Raw genomic sequence first — 25,706 nt, 5'->3', positions numbered from 1 at the left:
TCTCATTATCATTATTATCAAATTATTAACACAACGGTAATGAATTTATTTTTCATCACCTGGCGAAGTCCTAAATACTTATCTTGCAGGGAAAGATTTTCTGATCACGCTCAGACGGCTGTTAAGATCATGCACCTGCCTTTATTCGTATTTCGATCTACATAGAGAGAGAGAGAGGTTTAATTACGTTGTATAAATACTCTGGAAACTTATAAGAGCTACGATTTTTTGTCTATTTCCTATACGATGCGCTGTATCAATTATTTTGACTCATTAAGTTTCACTTCGATCTATCATAGACACTCGAGCGAAGACACGTATGTCGCACGCGTGGGAAACATTATCAATTGAAACGATACGAGGTAGATAAGGTGAGTATAATGTGAATATAAACAAGTGAAGGAAAGAAAACAATTTGAGCGATTGAGTTTGCCAATTGCGAATTAATCATTCGTTCAACTTAGACAAATATTTACTTGGTGGAATTTGCAAGTGAAAATTAAACCTGCGGTTGTTTCAACACGCGTGTGTCAGGTTCTATTTATTTTTAATCTGATTCATTATTTGGATACAATCTTGATGATCAGCCTGTAGCAGTGACGATAATTATCGATATATTTAAGATTGGAATTTTGTTAATTCAGCCTGACAACAATGATAAACAATTTAGATCTAATAAATTCCACACCTGACAATTTGAGGGATCGAATGAAAGCGGGGTTAACGTTCGCCTAATTCGTTAATTACAAATATACCTGCACGACGTATACTTATTATTTATATACATACGCTGCGGGGGGGGGGGGGGGGGGAGGGGTGACGAAATAAAATGACGTCACTGCGTTCGAAAATTATGCATGTAATATACGGATATGTATAGAGTATACATATACGTATATTTAGCAAGTGAAATTTTTATTAAAACAATTTGCATCTTCAATTAACAAGATAGAAACAATCAGATATTATATTCTATATAATAATCTTAAAACGGAGTGCACCGAAAAATCACAAATTGTATGTTTATCATATGACGGAAATACCTGATCCATATTAATTGCACCCTACAACAATTAATTACATATACAATGCATACTATTTTCTATGGTCTAGGTAACGTTCCGATCTCTCCGATATTATTTATAGCTGATATAGTTTGCTCAGCTCTTTATGTCGTTCGCGCAAATCACAAAAGCTAAATCACAGCCGGTGCGGAGCCACTTTTATTACAACATCGTATTGTCACATAATAATATGGCCGATGGTCCGCGCACTCCGAAACTCTCGTCATACTCATACCAAAAATTTTCATTTCTTTAGTTATTTTTGGTTTTCTATTCTTTTTGTTTGTTTGGTTTTTTTTCGTTTTTATTTTTTCAATTTCCTTCGTCAAACCGTTCGCGGTAAACTTGGTGGAAAAGTACACTGTATAATAATACCGTTGTTAATATTATTACGTAATTAAAATTATTAGTTTTGTTTTTGTTGCTGTTGGTATTATTATCATCAATATCAGTATTATTATTACTATTATTAATATTATTATTATTGTTGTTGTTGTTGTCTTTATTGTTATTTTTATTATTAAATTTATTCACATTATTATTGCACAAATTCACGCAAAATTTGAAGAAAACTAGAACAAACGATATTGCACCATAAAATGTATACAAGCTAAATCAAAATGTAAGCCAATTTGACTATTTTCTTTCTTTTTTTTTTTTTTATCAGTTATACTCTGGCGATTAGTCTACACAATTTGATTTCGAACTTGAGCAAATCGAAATTTAAGTAAAAGTTTTTTAAGAATTATTGAAAAAAGTGATATCCTCATGCATATATAGAGACTTTCAAAGGTGCCCGATTGTACGCAATGTGCACCGGAACCGATGTTTGAAATTTCTTAGGTCATATTTGGTTACGAAAATTTCACGCGTAATAATCGTGAATGTCAAAAGATCAGGCGATATATTTGCCTATTATACGATCACGTGCGCATCTAGGTACAATCGTGAGTGATGAGTATGTTGCTCTCAAATTATTGATTATGACTATCTTATTTGGGTATCGAGTGTACGTATAATTATAAGAGTTTGATGAAGTGTCAATGTTCATTAAGTAATATCGTTAAGGTGATTATTAGTGGTATTCAAATCTGCATAATTCTATAATAATTAATCGAATGAGCGATTGATTTCTTTTCGTTTTTTTTTTTTTTTCTCTTTCATTACGTATACACTAGAGGCAATTATATAATGATGGATGCGACGTGCAAATATACTACGACGTATATGTATACATGTGTTTGATATTAAATATTTATGTAACGTATGTTGTAAATAACGAAATTAGCCGGACGATAAATTCTATATTATTCCTATTGTAATTATATACACAGGACGATATGCGGAAATTCAGCCATTCGTTATTCAAAAACTTTATACGTATATGTATAGGTGGAATCACCCGTTGTTGGAAAGTTTGCATTTGTTTACGGAATATGTTTCATTGGGTGTTAAACACGTATAATTAGATAGACTTTGAACGTTGAAATAACCGTAGATCGTATTCAGGTATCCGTATAAGGTATTATTAAAAATTATTTTCATTTTTATCCAAGATTTTTTCGAAGACGATTCATAAGAAACAACGATATAATTGGAAATACCTATTTTTCAGGCCACTGGCATTGAATTTGTTTATTTTTATTTATTTATTATCTTTTTTTTTTTTTTTGTTTTTTCTTACTTTTACGAAACGATTTCGGAATCGATAGTGTGGGTTTTGATAAAATTTCGGAAAAAATTCATCAATTACCTTTATATTTACATGTATCTATAACCTGCGGAATGCTATCACTGGATCTCCCGAAAAGATCCTTTCTGATCTCCATCTGACGATGTATCTTATGTATTAATCAGCAAATGGAAAATGGATGCGTATCAAATGAGGTAATTAGCGATTGTAATTTCTGTGCCTTAATTAGTATTACCTGCTGTACGCAGCCATTTTCCAACAGCTGTACTGACAAGAACAATTTTTTATTTTTAGATCCGACCCTGCAGTCTCTGATGTAGAGCCCTATCTGGAGATGATCTATACAATAATCTTCTCAAAGATTAGATAAATTTTCATTTTCATTTTTTTTTTTTATTTCCAATTATTTTTTACCAGAGTTTTTAGTTTTTTTTCTGATTTAAATCTGCATGCGTTCTTTTTTCACTTTGAGCATATAAATAGACTCTATGTTTTTTATTTGAGCGTTTATACGTATATAATGTTGTCGATATCGTAATATTAAGATTGAGGTGAACTTATACAAAAAATTCACCCACACATTTTGTCGACTTATATATTAGGTCGCTTAAATTGGATGGATCGTACTGTACAAGTATTTTTGTTTCCTCTTCCCTCTTCGTTTCATTCAAATAATAGGCAATATTGCAAACTTAAAAGCTACAATCATTGTTGACAATCATTATAACTATTATTTGTGATCTTAAAATTATATACGTTAGCGCGTGAACGTTATACTTATTCAAAGAGAATCGCTTCTATCGAAAAAGTCCGTATTATGTTGTATATTTCACAGTACGTTATACATACGTATAATTCTGGTATCGTATTTAAATACAATGCACAACCAGATCTAATTATACGACAATTGAATTGTCATATTTCGTCATAACCATCCCCGAATGTTGGATTGTAAAATTTGTGCCGATTTATGCATCCGACATACCGGGACAATCTGTTTAAACTTGAAAATGAACCGCGCATGCGCGAGTTTTATCGGCTGTTCGTGCAGGCTGGCCATCACGAGGTTCAGCCGTCAAACTCTCTCTGGCGGCGATGTGAGTGATACGAATTTTCGAGGTTAGAATCTCAAATAATTGAGGTAGCGACTCGAAAAGCTTTGGGAAGCATTCGTTATTGGGTCGGAAAGTTGATTCTTCAAAAAACGGTCGGAATTTAATGCTTATGCTCTTTGAAAATTCAAACGTAGACATTTTGCGTAGGTTGGCCGGCCTGTATCGCAGACAAGAATTTTGCTGCGGCAAGATTTCGCTGACCAATGAGATTTAATTATTTGGCGCATGCGTGATTGACTTTCAAGTTTCAAGAGATTGTCCCGGTATCTATCGATGTAAGTACTCGCAGCCTTATTGCATACAGGCATACAAGTCTAGGTATAACCAAAATTTTCGGCAATGGAATTTCGCGTCCGATTCTACAATGGTAATTAATAATTAGCGAATTTGATTCGGTGCAGTATCATTTACACCCCCGTGCCCGTACACATGCCCGCGAATTCGATCTCGTCGAAACGCATTCGAACCAAAGAAATTGGATCTTTACTGGCATATGCATTGACTGCAGTTAGACGCCAGTTCGGGAAGTCGTATCTGGGCTGCAGAATCGGAAGCTTGAGTCGGGGATGGATCCGACTGTCACTGGATCTCGCAGAAGGAAAGTTTGTTGGTCGTCTCCTTGGTCTGTTCCTGGTCCTGGCTGTTGCCACCCTCGCTTTTCGGGCTGCCACCTTCCTCGATGGATCCCCCACTGCTTCCGTGGGGGCAAATCGATTGTCATCTGAGTGCCAAGGTGGACACCATTGGCGGCCTGGACGGCTTGTTATCGAGTATCCGTTCGATTTCGCTCATCATACTCGCGTTGAGCTTCGGGATTAGCTGGAAGAAAATTAATCGTTTCATAGATAGTGCCTAATCGTCGCCGAATAATCGTCTCCTTGGTGATAATCTCACCTGTAAACTTTGGAGACTATCGTACAGCTGATCTGTGTTCGCTGCACCGAGCAGAAGGCACTGGACACTCTCATTTTTCAATGACCAAGCGATCGCCAGCTGCCCGAAGGAACAGCCCATCCTCTCGGCCAATGCCGAAACCTCCCTGAACTTGTCCGAGTACTTTCGGGTCTCTTCGTCCGCCAACTTATCCTTCCAGCCGTATTCCTGCTGCGGAAACTCGTTGCGTTTAGACATTGACTTATCGGACTGCATCATTGGGAGAGCATTCGAGCGGAAACAGAAAGACGGTGTAAAGCAGGCTGCTACATCGGTTACTGCACGTGCGCTACAAGCTCGACATTCATGCTTCATTTTTTCTAACCTCCTTTCAAGTTCACAGCTACACATTTATTATACCCACCTCCTTGTACAAAGACTGGGTTTCATCTTCCGTCCAACTGAACGAGGAGTATTTGTTCTGAAACGACAATCCGTAAAATTATCGTGGGACTCAGATTTGGTGTAAATTATCTCGTTATTATAGAACATCTTTAAAGTGAGACGGAAAATTGAAAACAAGGATATTAATAGCGGTATGAAATTGCAGGTTCAATTTGGAAGTTCTTTTGCGCAGGTTTTGCAACCGCACTAAATGAGAACCGTCGGGTTGATTGTGGAAAAAATGAGAGAAGAATCATCTCAAGAATAACACACGTTCAATCTTCGTGTCGTGTAATCGATATTGAACGAAGCCAGGATTATAAGTTAGTACGGGAAACGAGGATCTGCAGATAAGTGAATGGGTTTTAAGTACAACACGTGGCGGTAAACGTTACTAGACCTGCGAGCTTGGATAGGTAAGTATTTTCATATTGCAAACTCCGCATGAGTTGAATTGATCTTTGTAATCTAAGCGTTGCTAATCGTGCTGGCATGACAAGAACATTTCAGTGCAAATTTATTCTTGATACATTTATGATGATGATACGACTGATCTATAGGTGGCATTATAAAGTGTCTAGTAACGTTTTGCGTGGTCTCTGACATAATCGTTGCTCTGATGTCTGAACTCGTGCGATTCAAATTGAATCCACCAGTAATACAGTTGAAGACGAGTTTGTCTGCAGTTTCACATGTTTCGGTTTAAATATAAAAGACTCAATGACCTAATTTCAACATGTAGAGAATATCACAGTCTCTATGACGAGACATAGTGCAGAAAAAGCGATGTCCGAGTGACGTGGAATGTTGATAAACGTAAAAAAATACTCTTTGAAACCGCAACTGCAGCAAAAAAAAAAAAAATAGTATTATTTGTGAAACGCAATGCTTTGATTAGTTTCATTAATCGGCAATCTGGGGTTTACTTTGTAGGAAGATCTGGAGAGGAAGGACATTCCGCAGTCTTCGCTTTTGGTGGACACCATTCCAATAGTGACTGTCGACCAGGCCATGAGTCCGACTCCTGAAAAACGTTAAACATATGCAACACTCGACGTACTGGCGATTTGAATTGATGAGCCAGGAGAGTTTCCATTGGCTTGCTATATCGTTCGTACCAATTTTGTTGTAAAGCTCCGGCATGTAGAGTTCTGGCTTTTCTCTGTAGAAAAGGTGGTACTCCGCCTGCTCGACGATCGGTGTGACGCAATTGAACTGTCTACAGTTCGTGTAGGCTTCCATTATTTCAACGGGAGACCATCGAGAAGTGCCCCAGTACATGACCCAGCCCTTGCTTATCACGTAATTCATCGCCCGAACGATTTCTGAAAGCAGCAGAGATTTACCAATGTAGTGAAAAATCGGGTGGCAGGTACCTGCGTTGAAACTTCCACCACAGTTTAAATCGTACCTTCCATCGGGCACATCGGATCAACCTTGTGGATCATTACGATGTCGATGTACGAAAGCTGAAGCCGTAAAAGTGAGCCCTGAACCGATTCGATAATGTGTTTACGGGAGAGACCTCGTCCTTCAGTCCTGCCAAGAACGATTACAGCAATGGAACCAATACCAGAAACGTTAGCGTTTGTGCGTTGACTATACTTCTGGTTTTTCAGGTTTTGGGGGAAGGCGTTTTGGACGTTAGTAGTACCCTCCAAAGTTTATTTGAAGTTTGGGCTTTACCTGAAGCATTGTTTCTCAACCTGCAGTACACCACCCAATAAGGATGGCGTATTCCACCATCGACTTCCCCCATACCGGAAATTCTTTCCATATCGAGTAAATTTATGCAGGTGTGTATCAATGATCGGGAAAACGCACTTGGTGTTCCAGTATATCTTTGTCGTAACAACGTAGGTCGTTCTGTTCCAGGCTCTGCGGGATAATATTCTGCCCAGTTGGGTCTCGGCTCGATGCCCGCTGTGCGCCTCGCTCAGATCGAACACATTGATCCCACTGTCGTAGGCCAGGGCGATCACAGCTTCGGCGGTTTCCTCGTTCCCGCCCCTGCCAACCCCAAAAGTAGTCCAGGTACCTGTCGATCAATCACCCACTCAATGCGATGTGCTCTGTATGGATATTTTTCGTTAGAGGAATATTCCCCAAAAAGAGACCGACTCGGATGGAATTCACAGCAGGCAAGCTGGTCGGAGCGAAGAACCGGACGAAAGTAGCAATTTCTGGCTTTCGGACCGGCCAGATAAGCTGTCGGGTAAATTATGGGTCAATTCTGTTTCAGTGGCTCTTCCTATAAGTTACGCTAGGAGGATGGTCGTTATGGAAGAAGAACCTAAATCTTGTCCAAGAGATTTACAAGGTCCATTGATCTCTGCGTTTGACATTTCGCGAGTACGGACACGCGGCTGGTCCGAAAATATACCGTCAAGGTTTTGACGAACCGGTGAAAAACGAACGTCAACTATGGTGAAACGTAATTCACTGTCAGACATATTGTAATAATTTACTTCAAGTTAAGTCGGATCCGGATGTAAAGGCTCGAAAATCTGGCTTAATTGCAGAGAAACCGGGGCGTTTTAGTCTGGGATTCGTAAAGCTGCTTGAGTGGAGCAGAGCAGTCTCAGATACAGCCGTCGATTTTGTGCAATGGTTTCCTTATCAACCTCCTGCATCATTTACAACACGTACATACACCGGCTCCGGATGGTATATACGGTGGTTACTTGCCGGCGTCTTCAGCCACCTCAATTTCAATCTAAGCCGCTCTAGATAAGCAGCTTACGGAAGGAATTCTAATTCTCGCATGCAAGAAAATACGAAGCCCTATAGTACTGAATATTGTGACGTTCGTTGAGCCGGTTTCGCTACCTTTCGTCACGCCGCATGTCGGGTCGTATTTTTTCAATTCTGCCGAAGTCATTCTATTCAATCTTGGATATGTGAGGTTCGAAGTTATTTTTCGTAACCGTAGTGCAATCAAGTGATTATCTAGTTCCCAATGTTTGGCTTAAAATAAGCTGGGACAGCTGCAAACTTGGCTGAAGATGTGAGAAAAAAAAGGAGATCAGAAAACGCTGATGTAACGATCAACATGGCGTCGCCATCGATTATACGCCTGCAATTTAATATCGGCTTTACGATCGTTCTCGGCACTCGTCAGTTATCAAACTCTATTTCACGCCGAACGAAACTACGGCAAGAATAGTTCGGTTGTGATTTCGCCTTGAACGAAAGCCTGGAAGCCGGGAATTCGGGTTATGAAAATCACTAGGTTACGTGCGCAGTTGTAAGATCCGCTTTTAAAATCAGTGTCGAAACGTTGATGTTCGTCAGTTTCCCCGTAACTTTTCTGTGGAATTGGGTCGTAAAAGAAAACCCCGAATCCACGAGTCGGAGAACGCGTTACCACTGCTGTATAACATATCGCCTGTCAGACCTATAGCTACTAAATATCGACAAAGATATAAATTAAAAAATCTGTACTGCAGCTGTAAAATGGTCGGACGTGATCAGAGCTGTATAGGCGTGTAGTTCAAAATCATGCTAGCTCAATGAAAACCATGCAAATTCTTTTCACTTTTATTTTCAAACACTTGTATTACCGCTGTTACAAGCGTGAGCCTGACGCTTTCCCATAAGAATGAATGTAAAATAACGAAAAGTTAAAGGTGAAATAACTCCGCTACATCGGCTCAGACCTCGTAATATATGTAATTCGCATTGATCTAGGACGATTTCAATCTACACGCCTGTACATCCTCAAGCCCTAGGCTTTGTAAAATGAGTCTTATTCGACAGGTACAGTAAAACGAAGTCTGAACTTCGGCCGGATGTTCGCGACTCGTGCTGGCTATATATTCCGGATAAGTGTCGCAGGCGTGTATCTACACAAGTGCACACAGAGCACCGAGCACAGCACGAAGGTATCCAGATTCGAGTCGCGGTTTAAACTCCGTCAGTTAACACTCGAACAAACGCTAGACGACTCGCTAGTGTAAATATGTTTCCGCTCTGAACAGTATACACCGTATACACGTATAATATACGTATACGAGTGTCATGTACATCTCGTGGGTGTGTCGATTACGAGAGAGGCTGCTGGTGCAGAGATGAGCTGCGTGCCGGGCCGTTGGGCCGAGTAATAAATACAAACAAGGTTGCATCCGCGCTCAGATACCCACCCACCTACCCACCTAGAGGAATAAACAGACGTATGATAGAGCCGGCGATGAGCAAAGATTTTAATTGCCGAGTTGATGGCTGATGACGGATAGTCGGAGGATGTTGAATGTTGATATGTTACGTGTTACACGATTACACTGCAACGCGGTGATCCAGCTCCTAAGAGACGGTTTACGGTCGCCTTTGTGTAAAAGCCGGTACAGTTTTATCACGCACTGCGCCTTACATATAACAATACACCCATACGTCGCTTCTCGACCGGTGACCTGAATTGGAAAAATTAAAATCCCTCTCCTCGCCCCCGCATCGACGCTCACCCAGACCGACGTTCGAGACTCGAAGACCGCTCTTTCCCAGGTTCCGGTACCGGATCCCAGGCGATGGATGCTGGAGTCGGTGCGCCTGGGCCGCGATGCAGTTCGTAAGAAGTTGCTCCTTGGTTCCAGCGGTCGGACCGCAGTTCCCAAGCCCCTCGACGCCGCCCCCGCCGCCCCCGCTGTTGAACTCTTCCATGCAGTCCAGGCTCGCTATCGGGGCTCGGCATCTGACACAACATCATAAATGGGGTAGAATTTCTTCCGCATCGAACACTGCCTAACTTATACAGGCCACGCGACCTTTCGGCCTCTGCACTTATGTATCCATTATCCATTTTATAGCCGAGATTTTCCCACGCGGAAACGGAAATCGAACATTCGGCATTCGTGGAGTCGCGTGGATAGTATCGTTTTTTTTTTTCTTCTTTTGGTCTCTTTGTACGTGTGCACTATTCGTTGTTCTACACGAAGGAGCGAGGGAATGAGAAAGATTTTCGTTTTTTTTTTTCTTTTTTCTAACGTAGCGGTTGCGATTTCTGACTACGGGATTAGGAACTTGGACCCTGCGGTTGTTATTATTACATATCGTTGGCGGTATATCCTTACCTGTATATGGTTGGAAGCGGATACGAGTCGTCGTCTTCCATGCTGCTGTTTGTGTTAGCGTTATTATTCGTGTCATTCCCGGCATTCGAACTGTTTCCAAGGCTGCACAGCATCAGCTGTGACATTGTTATATTTAATGATTTTCCAATTCTAGCAGAACTCTCACAAAGACGTTGAATTGCTTTTCAGCAAATTTCGAATCTCATATATTATATAGTTACGATATATCGATGTAAGCGGTGGACACGCAGCTTTCTTTAATTTATCGTCTCATGTTCGGATGATTTTTATTTTACTGCGTACGACGGTGTTGTTGATTTTTTTTTTTTTTTTTTTTTCTTCAAATAGTTTTTTTTAAATTATTAATTGTATTATGAATCAATTTTACCGTCTGATCGGCTGCACTCCGCACTTATCAATATTAATGAATAATTCATTGGAATCTTTGAAGCGAATAGTTACAAGCATTGATTACGTTTATTATTATTATTATTATTATTTTTATTATTATTTTAAATTCTATTTTAAAATTTGAATCTTTATAACGAGAATCGTCAAGGCTTAGGTACTATGTCAGCACTAAAATAATGTATGCGCCTATATGTATAATATACTTGTCGTATATGTATATATAGTTATATCGAGAATGATTTAAGCGAACGAATTAATTAATGTATTGCACGTACGATTTAGGCACTAGTTTATTGAATCATTTTAGGCACCGCATATAAGAGAAATCTCCTTAGCAACTATAATATTATCATATTACATATATATATATATATATATATTCTGTATTTATACGAACCTTAACGGTTTATACGAATTAAATTATTTGGAACGAATGGTCGATATGAGCCTAGATATGTGACACGATTTCATTCGAGTCTCACTATTAATACGCCCCGCGGGTTTTTAAGGGTATAGGTACACCTACGAACAGCGTCGGTACTGCACCACCTACGCAATAAAGGTATGCGTGCATATGCATGAAACTTATACGTGCATACGTACACACGACACGTGTGTCATGTGTTATTTATTCCTTTTGCCTTCTTGCTTTTTTCCCTCTTCTCCTTCTTCCCTTTTCTTCTTTTTTTTTTATTGTTTCTTTCAATTTTTATACATCGTTTAACAATTCGACGATTCGTATAGTATTAAGTTTATTACATTATACATCGCATGCACGTATATACATACGCATACACATATACATACGTATACATATATGTATATACATATGCATATGTACAGATACGAGGGATAGAGTTATAACAACGTAGTCGAATAAATTATTTTAAAGATATTATATTATCGTTTATTTCTTCTTCTTCGTCTTCTTTTCTTTTTTCTTTTTTTCTTTTTTATTTTTGTTTCGTTTCGTTTCCTTTATCTTTAATACAAGGTGCAGCAATTGCGATAATGGGTTTAGAAAGAAACACACACAAATTTGAAAGGAAAAGTTTAGTAAAAATATTTGTTAACGGCTAGTGTTGTGTCCCTTGCGCGGTAGGCAACACTGCGCCGGCAATCCTCCCCGCTAAGGGTTGCGTCTACCCGGCAGGGGCGGGGGTGCAAGGAAAGGCGGGAGGGATCACGTGACCCAGCGCATGACGACCGCCAGTCTACGGCGCATGGATCGACTCGAGGCGTCTACGTGTATCCGTAATACACAGATACGTACAATACGCGTACGTGCAACCGACCGTCCATGCACGGCATACACTCGCATTCCCGGCCTCTCCGCGGCCTCTTGCGCCTGTATTTTGCCCGTGGAACACACACCGTTCCAACCTCGCGGCCACACGGAAACCGTCGTGTCGGTCCGATGGTTGTAGGTGAGAAGGTGGAAGGTGGAAGGCAGGCGAAAGGTGGTTGGGCGAGCCGACGATCGTACGGCAGCACCGCAATGCGGACCTGAATTCGCTGTCAGCTTCCGTGCAATCGAGCATCGGGGCCTATTCCCAATTTTCGCCTTGCGCCTTTGTTCCCGAAATTTTACCTAGGTCGATGAGAATGTTCAGGCGATGGAGAAAAAACAAGGAAAAGAATGAGTAATCAAAAAAAAATAAAATAAAAATAAAGGGAACAACGCGAAACCGGTCGTCACCGTGTTTCCTTTTTTCACCTACGTTCAATCAGATTTGCACGAATTACCGATCGATTGTACCGTTTAACCTCACCCGTCTTCGTAATTTCTTTGCTCACGAGAGAACTCGGCCCTCAGCGCCATCTAGCGACGATCCGCTGAAATGTAGATGTATCAACGTGTATAGCAGCTGTCGCGATACAATGTTGTAAAAAAAAATGTTACACTTTCTGGATGAAACATGCCTCGAAGGTAGAACCAGGCTGTGAATCACGTACCTACACGTATAATCTTTGCCAAAATGATCCGTTGAAGGTAGGTTAACAACTCAGCGGGCATCTTGTATTGTTGCTAGACCGTCATCAGCTGTCCAACCATTAGTCGTCGAGTCAAGAGTGTTCCGGGTTTTTCTTGCCGCCCGCACTGTTGGGTTGGCCAAATTCCAGGTCAATCAGAAATAGGCTTGTCTCGAGTCTCCGCGCAGCTTATATTTTTCCTTCTTTCTCTATTTCTTACAGCTCTTACGTGCCAGCTGTTTGAATTTCCATTTATCGCGTGTTCCGACTATTTCTGCCCCCGAAATTCAGAGCGGCTATGGCTGATTTTAACATAGCTCCAAAAAGCGATGCCTTCCTCAATGACCCCAATTTTCGAACAATTGTTCGCCGGTCAAAGGTTCGGAAGGTGACCGAGAGTCAGGATCCGCAACCCAGCTGCAAAACACTTTTGCAGACACTCAAGGCGAACTAATTCGTTTCACGATGTTGCCGGTCTGACGCATTCCTGAATTTTCATGTCCGACCTGACGAGCTTAAAATTTCATTGCCATGCACGCAGCTTGAGGGGTGCCGGGCTACGTGCCCGAGAGAAAATGTGGGGCAATATGGCCGTGACGTTGGACGGTGGAACGAGGATCGACGAGACTGCGGAACTGCAATACCTACCTACCGGGGCTTTTTCTCAAAAACTCGACATTCAACGCCCCAACTGCATGAATATTATTGAATATGCCAATTTGAATATGCAGTGGTTACAAAGCGTGGCTTCGGTTGCCTATCCGTTGCAGGCGACGAACGTCGAGCTTAACAAAAAACACCCGACATGCAGAGAAATGAAATTACAAGCGAAATTATTTCCCTGACGACTTTCCGACCGATTGACGGAAACTCGTTTTCATTGTTCGATTTCCGGTTTGATTTAAAGCGCCACTTTAAATCCGCGACGGGCCTTCCACGCGCCTATAGATTATACTCACCTGCGTAATCTGCAGGTTAACAAGTCGTCGGGAGATGATCAATTGAACGGAAATAAAGGGCGGGGGGAGAGAAACGGCGGAAGAAGCGGAACGGCGAAGTTCGCGACAAAGATGTTGAGGAAAATGTGAGAGCGAGAGAGCCTGAGGATACGATGAGATTAAAAATTGATCATTTCGTTTATCGACGCGGGATTCGTCGTTTTTAAAGAGATGACGAAATTTTTACCGGCTTCGGATTACGCCAGTATCTACGGCTGGATTTCTCTCCGACGTTTCCAGGAGGAAAAGATTTAACACCGAGCTTTTTATGCTCGCGTTCTCTCGAGAATTCGCGAAAATACGCCCGGGTCTCGACTCCGGTACGGTTGACGTATGTTTCTTTAATTTCTGCACTTTTTCAACATTCGACTTTACACAGAATTTTTTCAATTACCCACCGAACAAATTTACGCTTTAATTCCTGTGTATTTAAGCGGTGTAGAGTGTAGGGTCTCTTGGTGAAAAGAAGCGTTTAGTATATCGATCCGGTTTACAGAATCAACGCCGAGTTGCTCCGTTTGGCAAAGAGTCGCGTTATTAAAATCCTAGTCACCGTATTTTATATTATACACCTCATATTCTCTTAGCTGGAATCCAAATGTAGAAACGTTAATGTACAATGAGTTACAAATTTTCTTTCAATTCATTATGCTTATTTTGTAACAATTTACCATATTGCAGGTATGTTTTTCATTTGATATAGTTTATTAATTATTTTAATTAACCTCAGTCTCAAAATCATGGAACTTTGGAACATCATAGTTCTCTAATGTTAATTCTGAATATGATAAGTCTGGAAGTCGTAATCAAACGCGTATATACGTATTTGGCATTGTAATTTCGACCTTCATAATTATCCATCGTCCACCATTTATTTTTCCTACTTTCCCTGTTTCACACTTCCGCTTTATCCAAATTTCTCTCTCTCTCTCTCTCTCTCTCTTCGTAATGGCTCGTTCTGCGCCAGAGGAAGTAGCTTCCAGACAAACTGACGCCAGAGAAATTGAATGAACGAAGGAATTCCAAGGGGCGACTCAGCTATTCTAGTTTTCTTGTTTTCCGCGCAGAAACGTAAGAGCCACGCTCCCTTTAACTAAATAAAACAAAGTATTTACCGTCCCAGATCCAGGTGGACGTGAAACAGATTCCGCCTTTGAAAGAGAATCTTCCTTAACACGGCTGTGCAAGTGTGAAACGTCGCATGATTCGATTTTTCAAAATTATACAAAACGCAATAGAAAGAAAAGCTAAAAATTCTTTCACAGAGTAATCGCGTCGAGAAATTTTCCAAGCCAATTACGTATACTGACTCATTTATTCGTGCCAACTAATTATCGTTCTTTACATGCAAAAAAAAAACGTAATACGTACTTTACAGAAATTTTTACTCCGAAGAGCCCGTATCGAATTTGCACTGAATTCCTGACGTTTGATAAAAATTCGAAACGTCGAGTCACGCTCGTCAATTATTCAACCCACAGCTTTTACATAATTTCACAACTAGCGTATAATATCTCTTGCAGATGGTTTAAATAATGTTGACAAAAAGCTGCCAAATTCTTGAATGATAAATAAAGGAATGTTTGAGTCTTACAAGAAAGTAGTATAAAAATGAACAGCTGCAGGCTTATCCGGAACTTTTGTTAGGCTTGTATGTACGTTTTGGCAAATAACGCGAAACTTTTGCATACTCTGATGGTCTGACTTTGCAGCTCACTCGGAATATAAGTTACACATACACTCCGAATCCGGGAGGCGTACGAATCTACGTTATTGGATTTCCATCTCGCCCCTTACCCTCTCTCTTTCTCCAAACAGCATGCTTCTTGTTCCTTGGCAAAGTTACGCTGCCTTATCTGTATCTTTTCGTCCTTCGGGATAAGGAGGAGGAGGAGGAGGAGGAGGAGGAGGAGGAGGAGAAATCGACCACCTTACCATACGTGAAGAATGAATATTGCTTGAGAGTCGGGCAAGTGAAACGATGTGATTTTAATCTCGCAACTTTAACCGCGCGAACAACTCTTCCGAATAGAAGAAAAGCATAAGGAATCAATTCCGTTTTCTTTCTCTTACGCAATTTTTTCATCTCAATTTTAAACTAAAGAATTCATATATACATATACATATATACACACGTATATGCATATACATATATATGACTAAATATATATAAAGTGTTATAATTTAATATAATGCGATAGATCTACACTCGATATTACGCTACATGACAAACGTACAAAATGTTCTGTTTTCTATTTTGTTGTTGTGTAGTTTTTTGTCTTTTTTTTTTTTTAAAAACCTCCTCGTCGTTTTTTTTCTCCTGTTTGTTTTTTTTTTTTTTTTGTTTTTGTTTTTGTTCGTTTAACATACCTCATTTACGTAACATTAGAACTGTACACACAAAAAATCTCATGTAGTCAATAATAAGCACCTCCACTTAAAACGTGTCTCTCCCGTAAGCTTGGTTGCGTAAACTTACGAAGATAGTATAATAACAATAATATTAATATTAATAATATTAATATTAATAATAATAATAATAATAATAATAATAATAATAATAATAATAACAACTATGTTATGAAAATGAAGTTGATCGACGGGTGTAGGATAGAAAATGGCGATCAATTGACCGTCCTCTGGCAGGTGGGGAGGTTCACCCTGAAGAAGACGTTGAGCTCGATAAGGGACGCCAGGATCAGAAATACCGCGTACATGCAGAGGCAGGCCCGACCAACCTTCCGGTCGAGCTGAAATTTGTTGGAGGCGAACGCTATGTAGAGGAGCATCAATGTCGATAGTAGGGAAATCGCGCTGTACTCAAGCCCGCCGGAGTTTATGCTGATGTAATGCTTGCCAGGCTGCGTCGGCGAGAAGGAGGACTTTATCAGCCATGGCAAACCCAGGCATAGAAGAATGTCGAAGGTGTTCGATCCTATTGAGTTGCTGATTCCCATCGAGCCGTGTCCTGCGGGTTTTAACAAAACTTTGGTTAAAACTGAACCCTCTTTCGCCCTATAAGTCTACCTATACCACCCGGAATGCTTGTCGAGGGGAAATTTGATCACTGTGCTGAATTTAGTTTCACCTACAACGCGTACACATTCGCGCAGGCTTGTTCCATCCGCTGGAACAAGAGATTACTTACCTTGCTTAGCGACGATCACGCTGGATACAGCTTCCGGTACGCTGGTTCCTGCCGCCAGGAAGGTAATGCCCATAACTGAATCCGGTATTTTCAGCGTGTCCCCTGATGAAGGGATAACAAATTGTATCGTTGGTGGATTAAGCGGGATCGGTTAAGGTATTCCTTGCGCGGAGGGCGGTATTTTATCGGGGCGTAAGTAGGGCCCCGTTTCGATAATAACGTGAATTAGACCGACTCGTAATAAATATGAATTATAATTAATTATATTGTTACAACTAACGACGACCTAGAATCGAAAATTTCTCACGAAAAGTCGCGGTTACAAAAATTCTTATACTTGTTAGATTTTTGCAAGTTTTATCATTATTATCCTCTTAAGGATTCGGTGAGCTCCTGTTTTTGTCGTCGTTACGGATTATTTAACGTCTTTTACACGCGTACAGGGCAGTTTGTATCAGGCATCTGGAATTATTCGGTATACAAATTATTAGATAGAAATGTGACCAGCACCGCGTCTCCGTAAAGTGCCGTATAAATTTAACGATTTTCAAAGTCGTAATTTTCGGATAAATGTTCGGTAACTTGGTTTGAAATTTTTCTAATTAAATGGCACGTATCCGTTCTTTGTCGTGGACAAAAATCATTAAATTGTAAAATATTCAAGTTCGTGCAAGGAATACCTTAAATACGGCAAGTACGCCACCACGCGACATCGTAATACGTTATTCCTAATATATGCTATATATTTCCAAGCGTAATCACCAATTATCGTGATCATCCACGCCACGACGTAGCTCAGTGATCCTATCCATATGATGCACATAAGGAAGGTGATCGGGAACCAGTTTTTGAACCTGGGTTTCTCGCAGTCTGGTATGGTGCACATGAAGACCAGATGTATGGGCCACGTCAGGATCCAGGCAGTCTTTCTTATCCATCCACCACGTGCCGGCCAAACTAGCAGTTCGTATTCGTATTCTGTAAAAAATCGAACGCGGTTCTGGTCTGTGAATCCGGATTCCGAATGAAAACGTGGTGCGATCAAACGACCAGAATCGTTTAGCCGCGTTACGTTTGTCAATTCGGCTATATATGTATATATATATATATGGTCTTTGGTGAACGCTATTCTACGCAGCGTGAAACTGTGCGTGAATCTCGGTTCACCCATTGTCCGTGACTCCCGATTGTCTCTGAGAATGAAAAAATTTGAGCTCAATGTTCGCCGTCGGTTGGGATTGACGTCACTCACCCGGTTCAATGTTCTCTTCCTGTGTTTTAGTTCCTCCGTTCTGAAGGGGGACCTCGATCGTCGCAATCTGTTCTCCACGGTCTCCTGGCGATTGAAGTTTATCCGGTCTTGATAAGTGAAGTTCGCCGGCATCTCCTGGGGACAAATTGAATTTCACCAAGTTAACGTATATACCTCTTTCCTCCTTCACATCCGAAAGTGCAAGTTTCATCCGCCAATTGATTCCTGGTCCCTTGTGCCCAACGTCCTAGACGCCTCGTGGACCTTTGACTGCGCGCTATTCGCGCTAGCAAAGTTGACCGCTGATGAAACTGTCGTGCAATCATCTCACCTGTGGGTATGTGACTGTCCTCGGACGAGAGCTGACTATTCTTCGTACGAAACCTGGCGCAACGTTGGAACGATTTGTCCCAGTACATTACGGCGATGTAGACGATGTAGAGGAGGACCAGCGTCAAAGCCTCGTACCACTCGACCCGCTCGTCGTGGATTATGCAGATCAAGATCGCCACGGTAACACCGTAGGCCAGGCAGTCTCTGCTCACTGGCCACCAGTCCAAGGGAACGACCTGAAAAATCGCTCATCGATTACGTCCAACGTCTCCGTCTACATTCCCGTATTTTTCAACAATAAGCGACGCTTAAAAGACTCGGTGAATCTGAAATGTCGAAGGACATGCCGAACTTGTTGTAAACCCCGATGAAATTAATACAGGGGGAACTCTTAGATCGATGGTTTCGGAAGGGTCGGGAGGGTGTACGGGGAATGCGGATCGACGGATAAGGGATGAAGGATGGGGTGTTTGGGGTGAGGGGGTCGATAGGAGGAACGTTATACCCACCATTCCAGCTCCGATCCCACAACAAGCTGGAACCGCAAGGATATTGAAAACGGCCGACCCTACAATGGTTCCAACGCCAATGTCACCCTCGGTGATGAAGGTTCCGATAGCGTTCACGAAAAGCTCCGGGGCAGATGTCGCCGCTGCCATGAACGTCGCGCCGGCAACGTCTTTCGACATTGAAAGTGCTGGAACAATAATTCCGACATGCAATCGGTCGCAAACAGGTACCGTAACTTCTGACAAAGTTTTTTTCAAATCATAATTTCAGCTCACTGTTATCACGAAAATTAATTCTTCGAGGTCAATTGGGAGAAAAAAATTTCATCGACGATGTCGAGTGATTTCAATTGAGAGTTGGGTGAAGAAAAAATTACTGTCCTGATTTCCGCAAGTACTTGATAGAAGCTCGCGTTTTTATTTCGCACTTGCAATTTGAAAACACCAACCTTGTTTGGTACTAGTAAAAAATCGAATAAAACGCAACATTGCAGAAGTGATTAGAATAAATTTGGCGCAACTTTTTATACGTACCAAATTCACCGCGATTCATGCACGTAAATGATAAGCTCACGGTTATGTGCACTGTACCAGATTCGCTTTGAAAATTTGTGTCATAGTAGGTGAATAAAACGTTAAAAGACAGGAGATATGTACGTATAAAAATAATTTCAATTTACGAAATTACCGACAGTCTTCGCTCACTTCCGTTTACTATTGTTGAGTTAAAATTGGGTTATCTTAGTACCGGGCAAAGGCTTTATCTTTCAATGAAGATCCGAGCCGAAAAAACTTATAAGCGTTTGCTTACCGTGACATATTTTTTCTACTGCGGGTACGAAAAACTTGTCGCATACTACAGCTAAGGCGATGAAAAGGTACAGGGAGACGATGACGTGAACAACCACAGCCCCATCTTGGCGTTGCTTCTCGTTGAAGAGGTCGTATGGGAAGTCTTCGATTGCGGGTGGTGTGCAATTAATACCTATAAATTAATCCAGCACAATTTTAATCCTTGACATTGAGGCTGTATCGTATAAAAATTATCATTCGCATCCATAGTACATGTACGTATATATTTTGAGTCACAGCTTGGCATACGATTCAAATTCAGCATAATATGTACAAGTCTCTGAAATCAGAATCCTGGCTATAAGCTTGTCAGGATCGGTTGGTTCGATTGTGTAGAACAGAGGAAAAAAGGACAGGGAAATTTGTTTAAACGGTAGAGAGACAAGTGCCATTAAGTCGGAATAACATTGTTTACCGGGGAATATTGTCGAATAGTATTTGTTACCTGGATTGGGTTCGAGATTTTTCTGTCGTCGGGCATTTTTGGATTAAGAATTTTCCGGCGAAACGAAACGTGGATTAACACGAGATTGCGACCTTGGCACACTATATTTCAAATTCAAGTGATCGCGTGGTGCACATCACGTCTTGTACAAACACGTGTATTCGACAATTGAGTGAAATTGAGGCGAAATTGCGGATAAGTATTTCATGCTCCAAATAACTGCACAGAAATTTTCGCAGTGGACCATTACACGAAGAAGATATTATCACAAGTGAACAGAACAGCCTGCGACAATCACTAACGCGTGCTTACGAACGGTCGAGCCGTTTGATCCCGTTATCATTATTGGTTATCTCATTAACTTATCGTATCAATTACACGTAATGTAGAGTGTGGCGTGGAGCTCAGATAGCGCGAATCGCATTTACACCTCAGCTCTGTCGCGTGAGAATATAATCAAATGTCTGAAATTGACGACAATTTAGATCATGGTTCCTCAGACCGAAGAGCTGCGTGTGAAATCTAACGTCTTTATCGTAGCATTGAAATTTTGTACGTATAATACGCTGGTAGTTGTAAACTATGTTTTCGTCATAATTCGTCACTCTGTGACGCCATTTGAATGTCACAGGTTCGTTTGAAGTCAATATACCATTGGTACGTATCGAACCCTAGGATTATGAAGTTGAAATGACTTGTAAAGGTCCACACCTTGCCAATACAATTCTGTCGCAAAACATCGTGCCTCCGACAATTCGCAAATAATGGGATAAGTTGAGTGTAACGTTGAAACTGCAAGGCATAATTCTTACGGTGAATTGGTAAAAAGTTTGAGAATTTTTATCGCATGCGGATGGATAAGAGAAAGCAGGTTAATTGTAAAAAAACCAGGTCGTCTGTGTAATCGACCCGGATCGCAGAGTACATTCACGATTATAGGGTACGGCTGGTACCATTTTAATTTTATCGTAGTACTCAGCGAGCCATAGAGCGTTAACGTTCCATCGGAAACTGTCGGCGAGGATCGGTAGTTCGCTAAGTAATTATAATATTGTTAACGGCCAGTCGGGTCCATGTTCCGGATGCACCACTCCCATCACCGCGGAGAGTCGTAAAATATCACCGTTTTACGTAATGCCCCGTTAAGCATTAGGCTGTGAACAGGTTGTTATCGTCTGATGAAGAAAATAACCAATCTCGTTCACCTCCGTCGGGTAGCCAAGGCTCGAGGCTTAAGGAGAGTTTTCGGTCTGTCGTCAAAGCTCTGAGAGGCCCTGAGAAGGATTTATCCCCTTGGCATCTCCGCCATAAAGTGTAACTCTCTCGGTAGCGACTGCTTGAAGCGCGATTAAAGGAGACTAGATTGAGACCGAAGGTAGGTACAGCTCAAGTCTAAAGCTAAACCGTCCACGACACGATTTAACCGTGCGAAGTGCCGCGTGACCAGCTCCGTAATCGGTAGGAACACGAGAATGCTCGTTTAAAGTCGCAATGTTCTCAGGTCCGCTCACAGCAACGCGCAGTTATTCCGACCGAGTATCAATTGCGCTCGACAATGGCTTCGGAGTAATTTTTCTTTTCAAGTTTGAGGCGTAAACGCGTTTTTTGTACAAATCAACTCGCCTACGGGAACGCGTCGCCACCTAGCGGGCGATACTGAAAGCTGAAAGGTACGGTTTCTGGTAAAAAATCCCTAACAAATTCAAGGACATTTCCAGGATCACCGAACACCGCGAAAGGGTTCGAAATGCGAGAATGATGTCCTGTTCTGAGAGACGAGTCTTTGGCGTGTCGTAGCGACGCGAAATGTCGCGTGGGCGGGAATATTTCATGCACGGTATTCGAATTTTCAGATTCTTCCGACAATGAGCGACGCCGAGCCTCGCGGCTCGCCACTTCTCCGGCGGAGAGGCCGTGGAAATTGGACCGGCCGTACGAATGGATAAACAATAAGTAAATAATAACTACGCCGACGATTCGAGCTGGTTGCCGAGCCATTGGATGTGGCCGGACTTGCAGCACGGGGAGCTTACAGGGACTTCTCCGCGTCTGCGTGCGCGCGAATGCGTGCGTGCTTTCGTGTGCGTGTGCGGGGCATAAGTAGGTACATACCGCTACGTACGGATACCCTGATGTACGGATGACTTGTGTAGGTTATACCTACATGACTGATGTGACTTCCTACCGATTAAGCAACCTAAAGAAGTTAAATTGCTCTCATTCAACCGAGCATAGTAGATGCCATTCATGTCTAATGTACGCCGCATGAAGTGTAGGTATAGTATAACACGTAACACATAACACCAGCCACCGCTCTCTCAACTAGCTACTCACTTCTTAATTATTACAATCTTAAGCTATTCTTAATTCCCGCTCAATTAATCGTTTAATAGATCTACTTAGAGCTCTCTAGTTTTATTGCCCAAAAACCGACGATCGTAATTTACTGATTATTCTACCGTTATTTTATATTTCTTATCCTTCTTTTCTTTTTTTTTGCCATACTCCTTTCGTATGTGCGCCATCAGCTGTAATCGCGGCACTTACGTATCCGAGAACAATACGCGGTAGAATACGCAACCGAAATACGTATCAGGCGATGGTTAATGCGAATCTTTTGAAACACTTGCGACTTTTCAATTCGATTGACATATTTTGTTCATTGTACAACTTGCAAAGCCAAAATCTGCAAGACCATCGTCGTTAATCGCGTCATTCGGGCCCTAGATCACGAACAAAGAATCGCTGATGCGAATCTCGTCCCAGGGTTGAAAATACATTCTTCAAACGGTATTAATCATGGATTCAGATTTACTTGCACAGAGACATAGAGTTGATACGGAGGTTAGTTGCAGCAATTGGAGAACTGGTATAAATGCATTAATTAATTCAAGCGCGTTTTTATTCGTGACGGCTCGATGACACTTCAAGCACTACTCCGTCAGTGGAAAAGTTTGGAAATTTAGCATACATGTTAAGTATAAACTGTTAAAGAATATGAAGTACGTGATATTTAATATCGACTTGTCGAAGCAGAGAGGGATTAAATTTTATCAAAGATCTGTAGAGCGATGCAAACTTCTTGCGAAGATGTGTGTTGCTGTTACGTCGTCGAATAGATTTTGAATGGAAATTTAGAAAATTTGAAGGCGAAACGAAGAGGACGAAAAACATTTTTAAAGAAACACACACAGCACAGATAGATTTATTTTGTTTATCCCTTACCAATTTTACCCATTTGACTAGATTAATTCTCGTTGAAACTAGAAAATCGTCTCCTGCCTCGTAGGTCCTACGATGGCGTTCGAAATCGTAGCTTGAAAATCGGGCAATCGGGATTCGAGTCGATTGCGGCAGAGGAAGGACACTTTCTTGACCACGATCTCTTTCTTCATCGATCAGAGCGTTTTTTACGCTTATCGCTTCCAGGATGTACCAGCACACGTGATAGAACAAAACCGAGAAACATTCAGCGGCGCAGTTTTAGTTCGGTGCTCGTGCGCTCCTCTCTGCTAACGAGCTTCTTCGTCACGGGCTCGGATTCGATCGACGCGAAATTTTCAAATAAACTAATCACACTACTTTGCCGAACGATCCCAGGTTAAACATCTTCTTCAATATAACGCGGCTCTCGGTTATTCTCTACGCAATATACAATTTATATTCTAAAAAAGTTCGAACCAACCTCCTCCTAGGTCAGACGTATCCATGTTGTCAATCCCGTTGTCACACACATACTACATTAACAATTACTCCGAACTCCGACATCGTTTGTTGAATCGTCTGCCCCTCCCAGCGAACGCATTGGTCGACTCGATTCAATACTATACAAACTTTTACACTGGCATAGAAAACATGAAACTGCTCTGTCGCATTACTAGATACGTGTGTAGGATACGTATCTAAATACCCGACCGGCCACCCCTGCAAGTGGATCCACCAATTTCACAAACTGAATCAAACGATACAAAACCAAACTTGACTCCCCGTCAAACTCTCGGCACTCTTATTTATTCCGCTACACCGCCGGTGATTTCGTTGTTGTCAATTTGGATCGATCCACACTTGATGTGAACGGGGTACGGAATTTCCATGCCTGGAAAAAGTAGCAAAAAATTCTTAGGCGATGACTTGAATGGTATAAAATTAAAAACTAAACGACAATAAGTACCAAAAAACTTTCGAACGTAACGATCAAGTCGGTGAGTCAATTATCCAGGATTTTCAGCGTGTTTGCGTATCTATGAAATACTCTACTCATTGATTTGCATCAAGAATTTAAATTGTTTTTTCGATGGTTATTTGACTCTTTCCTCTATCTACAGATTTATTCATATTGTAGCGTTCGTGCAAAAATGGTGACAGAAATGGATCGCAACTCCATCATGAATAAGTGAAATGTTGACCTTCAAGTTACTTTTTAACTTATTGAAAAATTAGATCTAAATGAGGCTAGTGTGTTTTGAAAGTACAGGTATAATATAAATTAAAATACCATATAACCCTGAGGGAATAAGGAAACAACTTTGTCCGTCTTCTATAACAAATTCCGCGCCTGAAAAAATTACAAATCGCCGGCGGTGTTCCTCTATCCTTATTTTTTTGTATCTTTCCTGCAAGCTTCTTTGATAAGAATACATATATACATAATGCTTCAACTCTTGCATCTGCGCGACGTAGGCGGAAAAGCACCACCTACACTTGGCCCACATCTGTTCGTACAAAAAAGAAATTTTGTTGACTTTATCAGGTATGGCGAAAGAAATATTTTTCTAACTCGAATAAATAATGTTTCACTTGGTGATAGAAATTTGTATTACCGATCACTGCGTTCTCTTCAATCGAATATTTCTTTCGGTCGAAAAAATATATAACGTTTACAGTACTTTTAAATTTTTTCCTTTATACTTCTTTCGATTATTTTTCCACGACGCAAATCCCCCGCACGGTAATCCATTTAATTTTCCTTGTACAATAAATGATATTCGGAGGATCGGTATACGTTAGTTGCATATTTTGAATGACTGCAATACACGAAATCAGATCTTTTTTTTATCAGACAGTAGTTAGATTCGTATTCATACTCTATACATGCTTATGGTTGTTGGGCCTTATCCGATATAATTTCCAATCACTGCAAAGCTATTAGTGTGAAATATTGTATAATGTAATTACACGTCTAACGGTCAACGACCGAGTCGAGTGATTTTGACGATAATCGACCGCCGCAGGAAATCAATCAGATCGGATGATAAAAACTCCGTTAACCGATGTATTACCACGCCAGCCAATTGTACCGGTTTCCATTGCATATCACCAGCTGCAGGATCAAAGCCGTGGTCCTCGAGTTCATATGATCAGTCTAATTCAGAGGGTCAGCTGATTCCTGTGAGATTAAAATCCTTGTCGCGTAAAACTGGTTAAAACTACGACGAGCTTGCGAAAGAAATCTGCATTATCTGCCCGTCATCATCCTTCAAATCGATTCGGATGACCGATGACCCCGACGACCCGTTAAACTTCGACCCG

The 25,706-nt window shown here is 41.2% G+C and overlaps 2 protein-coding genes across 9 annotated transcripts; both read right to left on the bottom strand.

Moving 5' to 3' along the window:
- Nucleotides 1-4,432: 4,432 nt before the first annotated feature.
- LOC124180866 (voltage-gated potassium channel subunit beta-2) lies at nucleotides 4,433-11,186 on the bottom strand. Of its 6 annotated transcripts, XM_046566755.1 has the most exons (10): nucleotides 10,477-11,186; nucleotides 10,256-10,371; nucleotides 9,650-9,876; nucleotides 7,014-7,227; nucleotides 6,601-6,728; nucleotides 6,308-6,514; nucleotides 6,116-6,213; nucleotides 5,170-5,226; nucleotides 4,767-5,015; nucleotides 4,433-4,691 (listed from the first exon to the last, which is right to left on the bottom strand). In XM_046566755.1, exons 2-10 carry the CDS (start codon nucleotides 10,366-10,368, stop codon nucleotides 4,590-4,592), a joined length of 1,395 nt encoding a protein of 464 aa, XP_046422711.1. In that variant the 5' UTR covers nucleotides 10,369-10,371; nucleotides 10,477-11,186; the 3' UTR covers nucleotides 4,433-4,589. The 6 variants fall into 6 exon arrangements, with proteins under 6 accessions (XP_046422711.1, XP_046422710.1, XP_046422712.1 ...); XM_046566754.1 differs by having other exon boundaries at nucleotides 10,256-11,186; XM_046566756.1 differs by having other exon boundaries at nucleotides 4,767-4,976; nucleotides 10,256-11,186.
- Nucleotides 11,187-16,239: 5,053 nt separating this feature from the next.
- On the bottom strand, nucleotides 16,240-23,996 carry LOC124180865 (sodium/potassium/calcium exchanger 4). Of its 3 annotated transcripts, none has more exons than XM_046566750.1 (8): nucleotides 23,863-23,996; nucleotides 19,692-19,865; nucleotides 18,881-19,068; nucleotides 18,370-18,607; nucleotides 18,039-18,173; nucleotides 17,549-17,764; nucleotides 16,787-16,888; nucleotides 16,240-16,606 (listed from the first exon to the last, which is right to left on the bottom strand). In XM_046566750.1, the coding sequence occupies exons 1-8, from the start codon at nucleotides 23,885-23,887 to the stop codon at nucleotides 16,263-16,265; spliced, it is 1,422 nt and encodes a 473-aa protein (XP_046422706.1). In that variant the 5' UTR covers nucleotides 23,888-23,996; the 3' UTR covers nucleotides 16,240-16,262. The 3 variants fall into 3 exon arrangements, with proteins under 3 accessions (XP_046422706.1, XP_046422707.1, XP_046422708.1); XM_046566751.1 differs by having other exon boundaries at nucleotides 23,403-23,925; XM_046566752.1 differs by lacking the exon at nucleotides 23,863-23,996 and adding an exon at nucleotides 20,178-20,327.
- Between the last annotated feature and the right edge of the window lie 1,710 nt (nucleotides 23,997-25,706).

This window comes from Neodiprion fabricii, chromosome 4, assembly GCF_021155785.1.
Source record: "Neodiprion fabricii isolate iyNeoFabr1 chromosome 4, iyNeoFabr1.1, whole genome shotgun sequence".
NCBI classification, from domain to species: Eukaryota; Metazoa; Arthropoda; class Insecta; order Hymenoptera; family Diprionidae; genus Neodiprion; species Neodiprion fabricii.
The sequence above is the reverse complement of the archived record's forward strand: the minus strand, read 5'-3'. Positions and strand labels throughout refer to the sequence as shown.

What these genes read in the sequence shown, in the direction of transcription:
- LOC124180866 (XM_046566754.1), bottom strand. Translation starts at nt 10,380, where the DNA reads ATGTCACAGCTGATGCTGTGCAGCCTTGGAAACAGTTCGAATGCCGGG. An exon ending in CCGCTTCCAACCATATACAG is followed by an intron (nt 9,877 to 10,255) that starts GTAAGGATATAC and finishes ATGTTGTGTCAG; the next exon opens with ATGCCGAGCCCCGATAGCGA. An exon ending in AGTCTCGAACGTCGGTCTGG is followed by an intron (nt 7,228 to 9,649) that starts GTGAGCGTCGAT and finishes ATTGATCGACAG; the next exon opens with GTACCTGGACTACTTTTGGG.
- LOC124180865 (XM_046566750.1), bottom strand. Translation starts at nt 23,887, where the DNA reads ATGGATACGTCTGACCTAGGAGGAG. An exon ending in TACGTCTGACCTAGGAGGAG is followed by an intron (nt 19,866 to 23,862) that starts GTTGGTTCGAAC and finishes ATTAATTTATAG; the next exon opens with GTATTAATTGCACACCACCC. An exon ending in GTGGGATCGGAGCTGGAATG is followed by an intron (nt 18,608 to 18,880) that starts GTGGGTATAACG and finishes GCGATTTTTCAG; the next exon opens with GTCGTTCCCTTGGACTGGTG.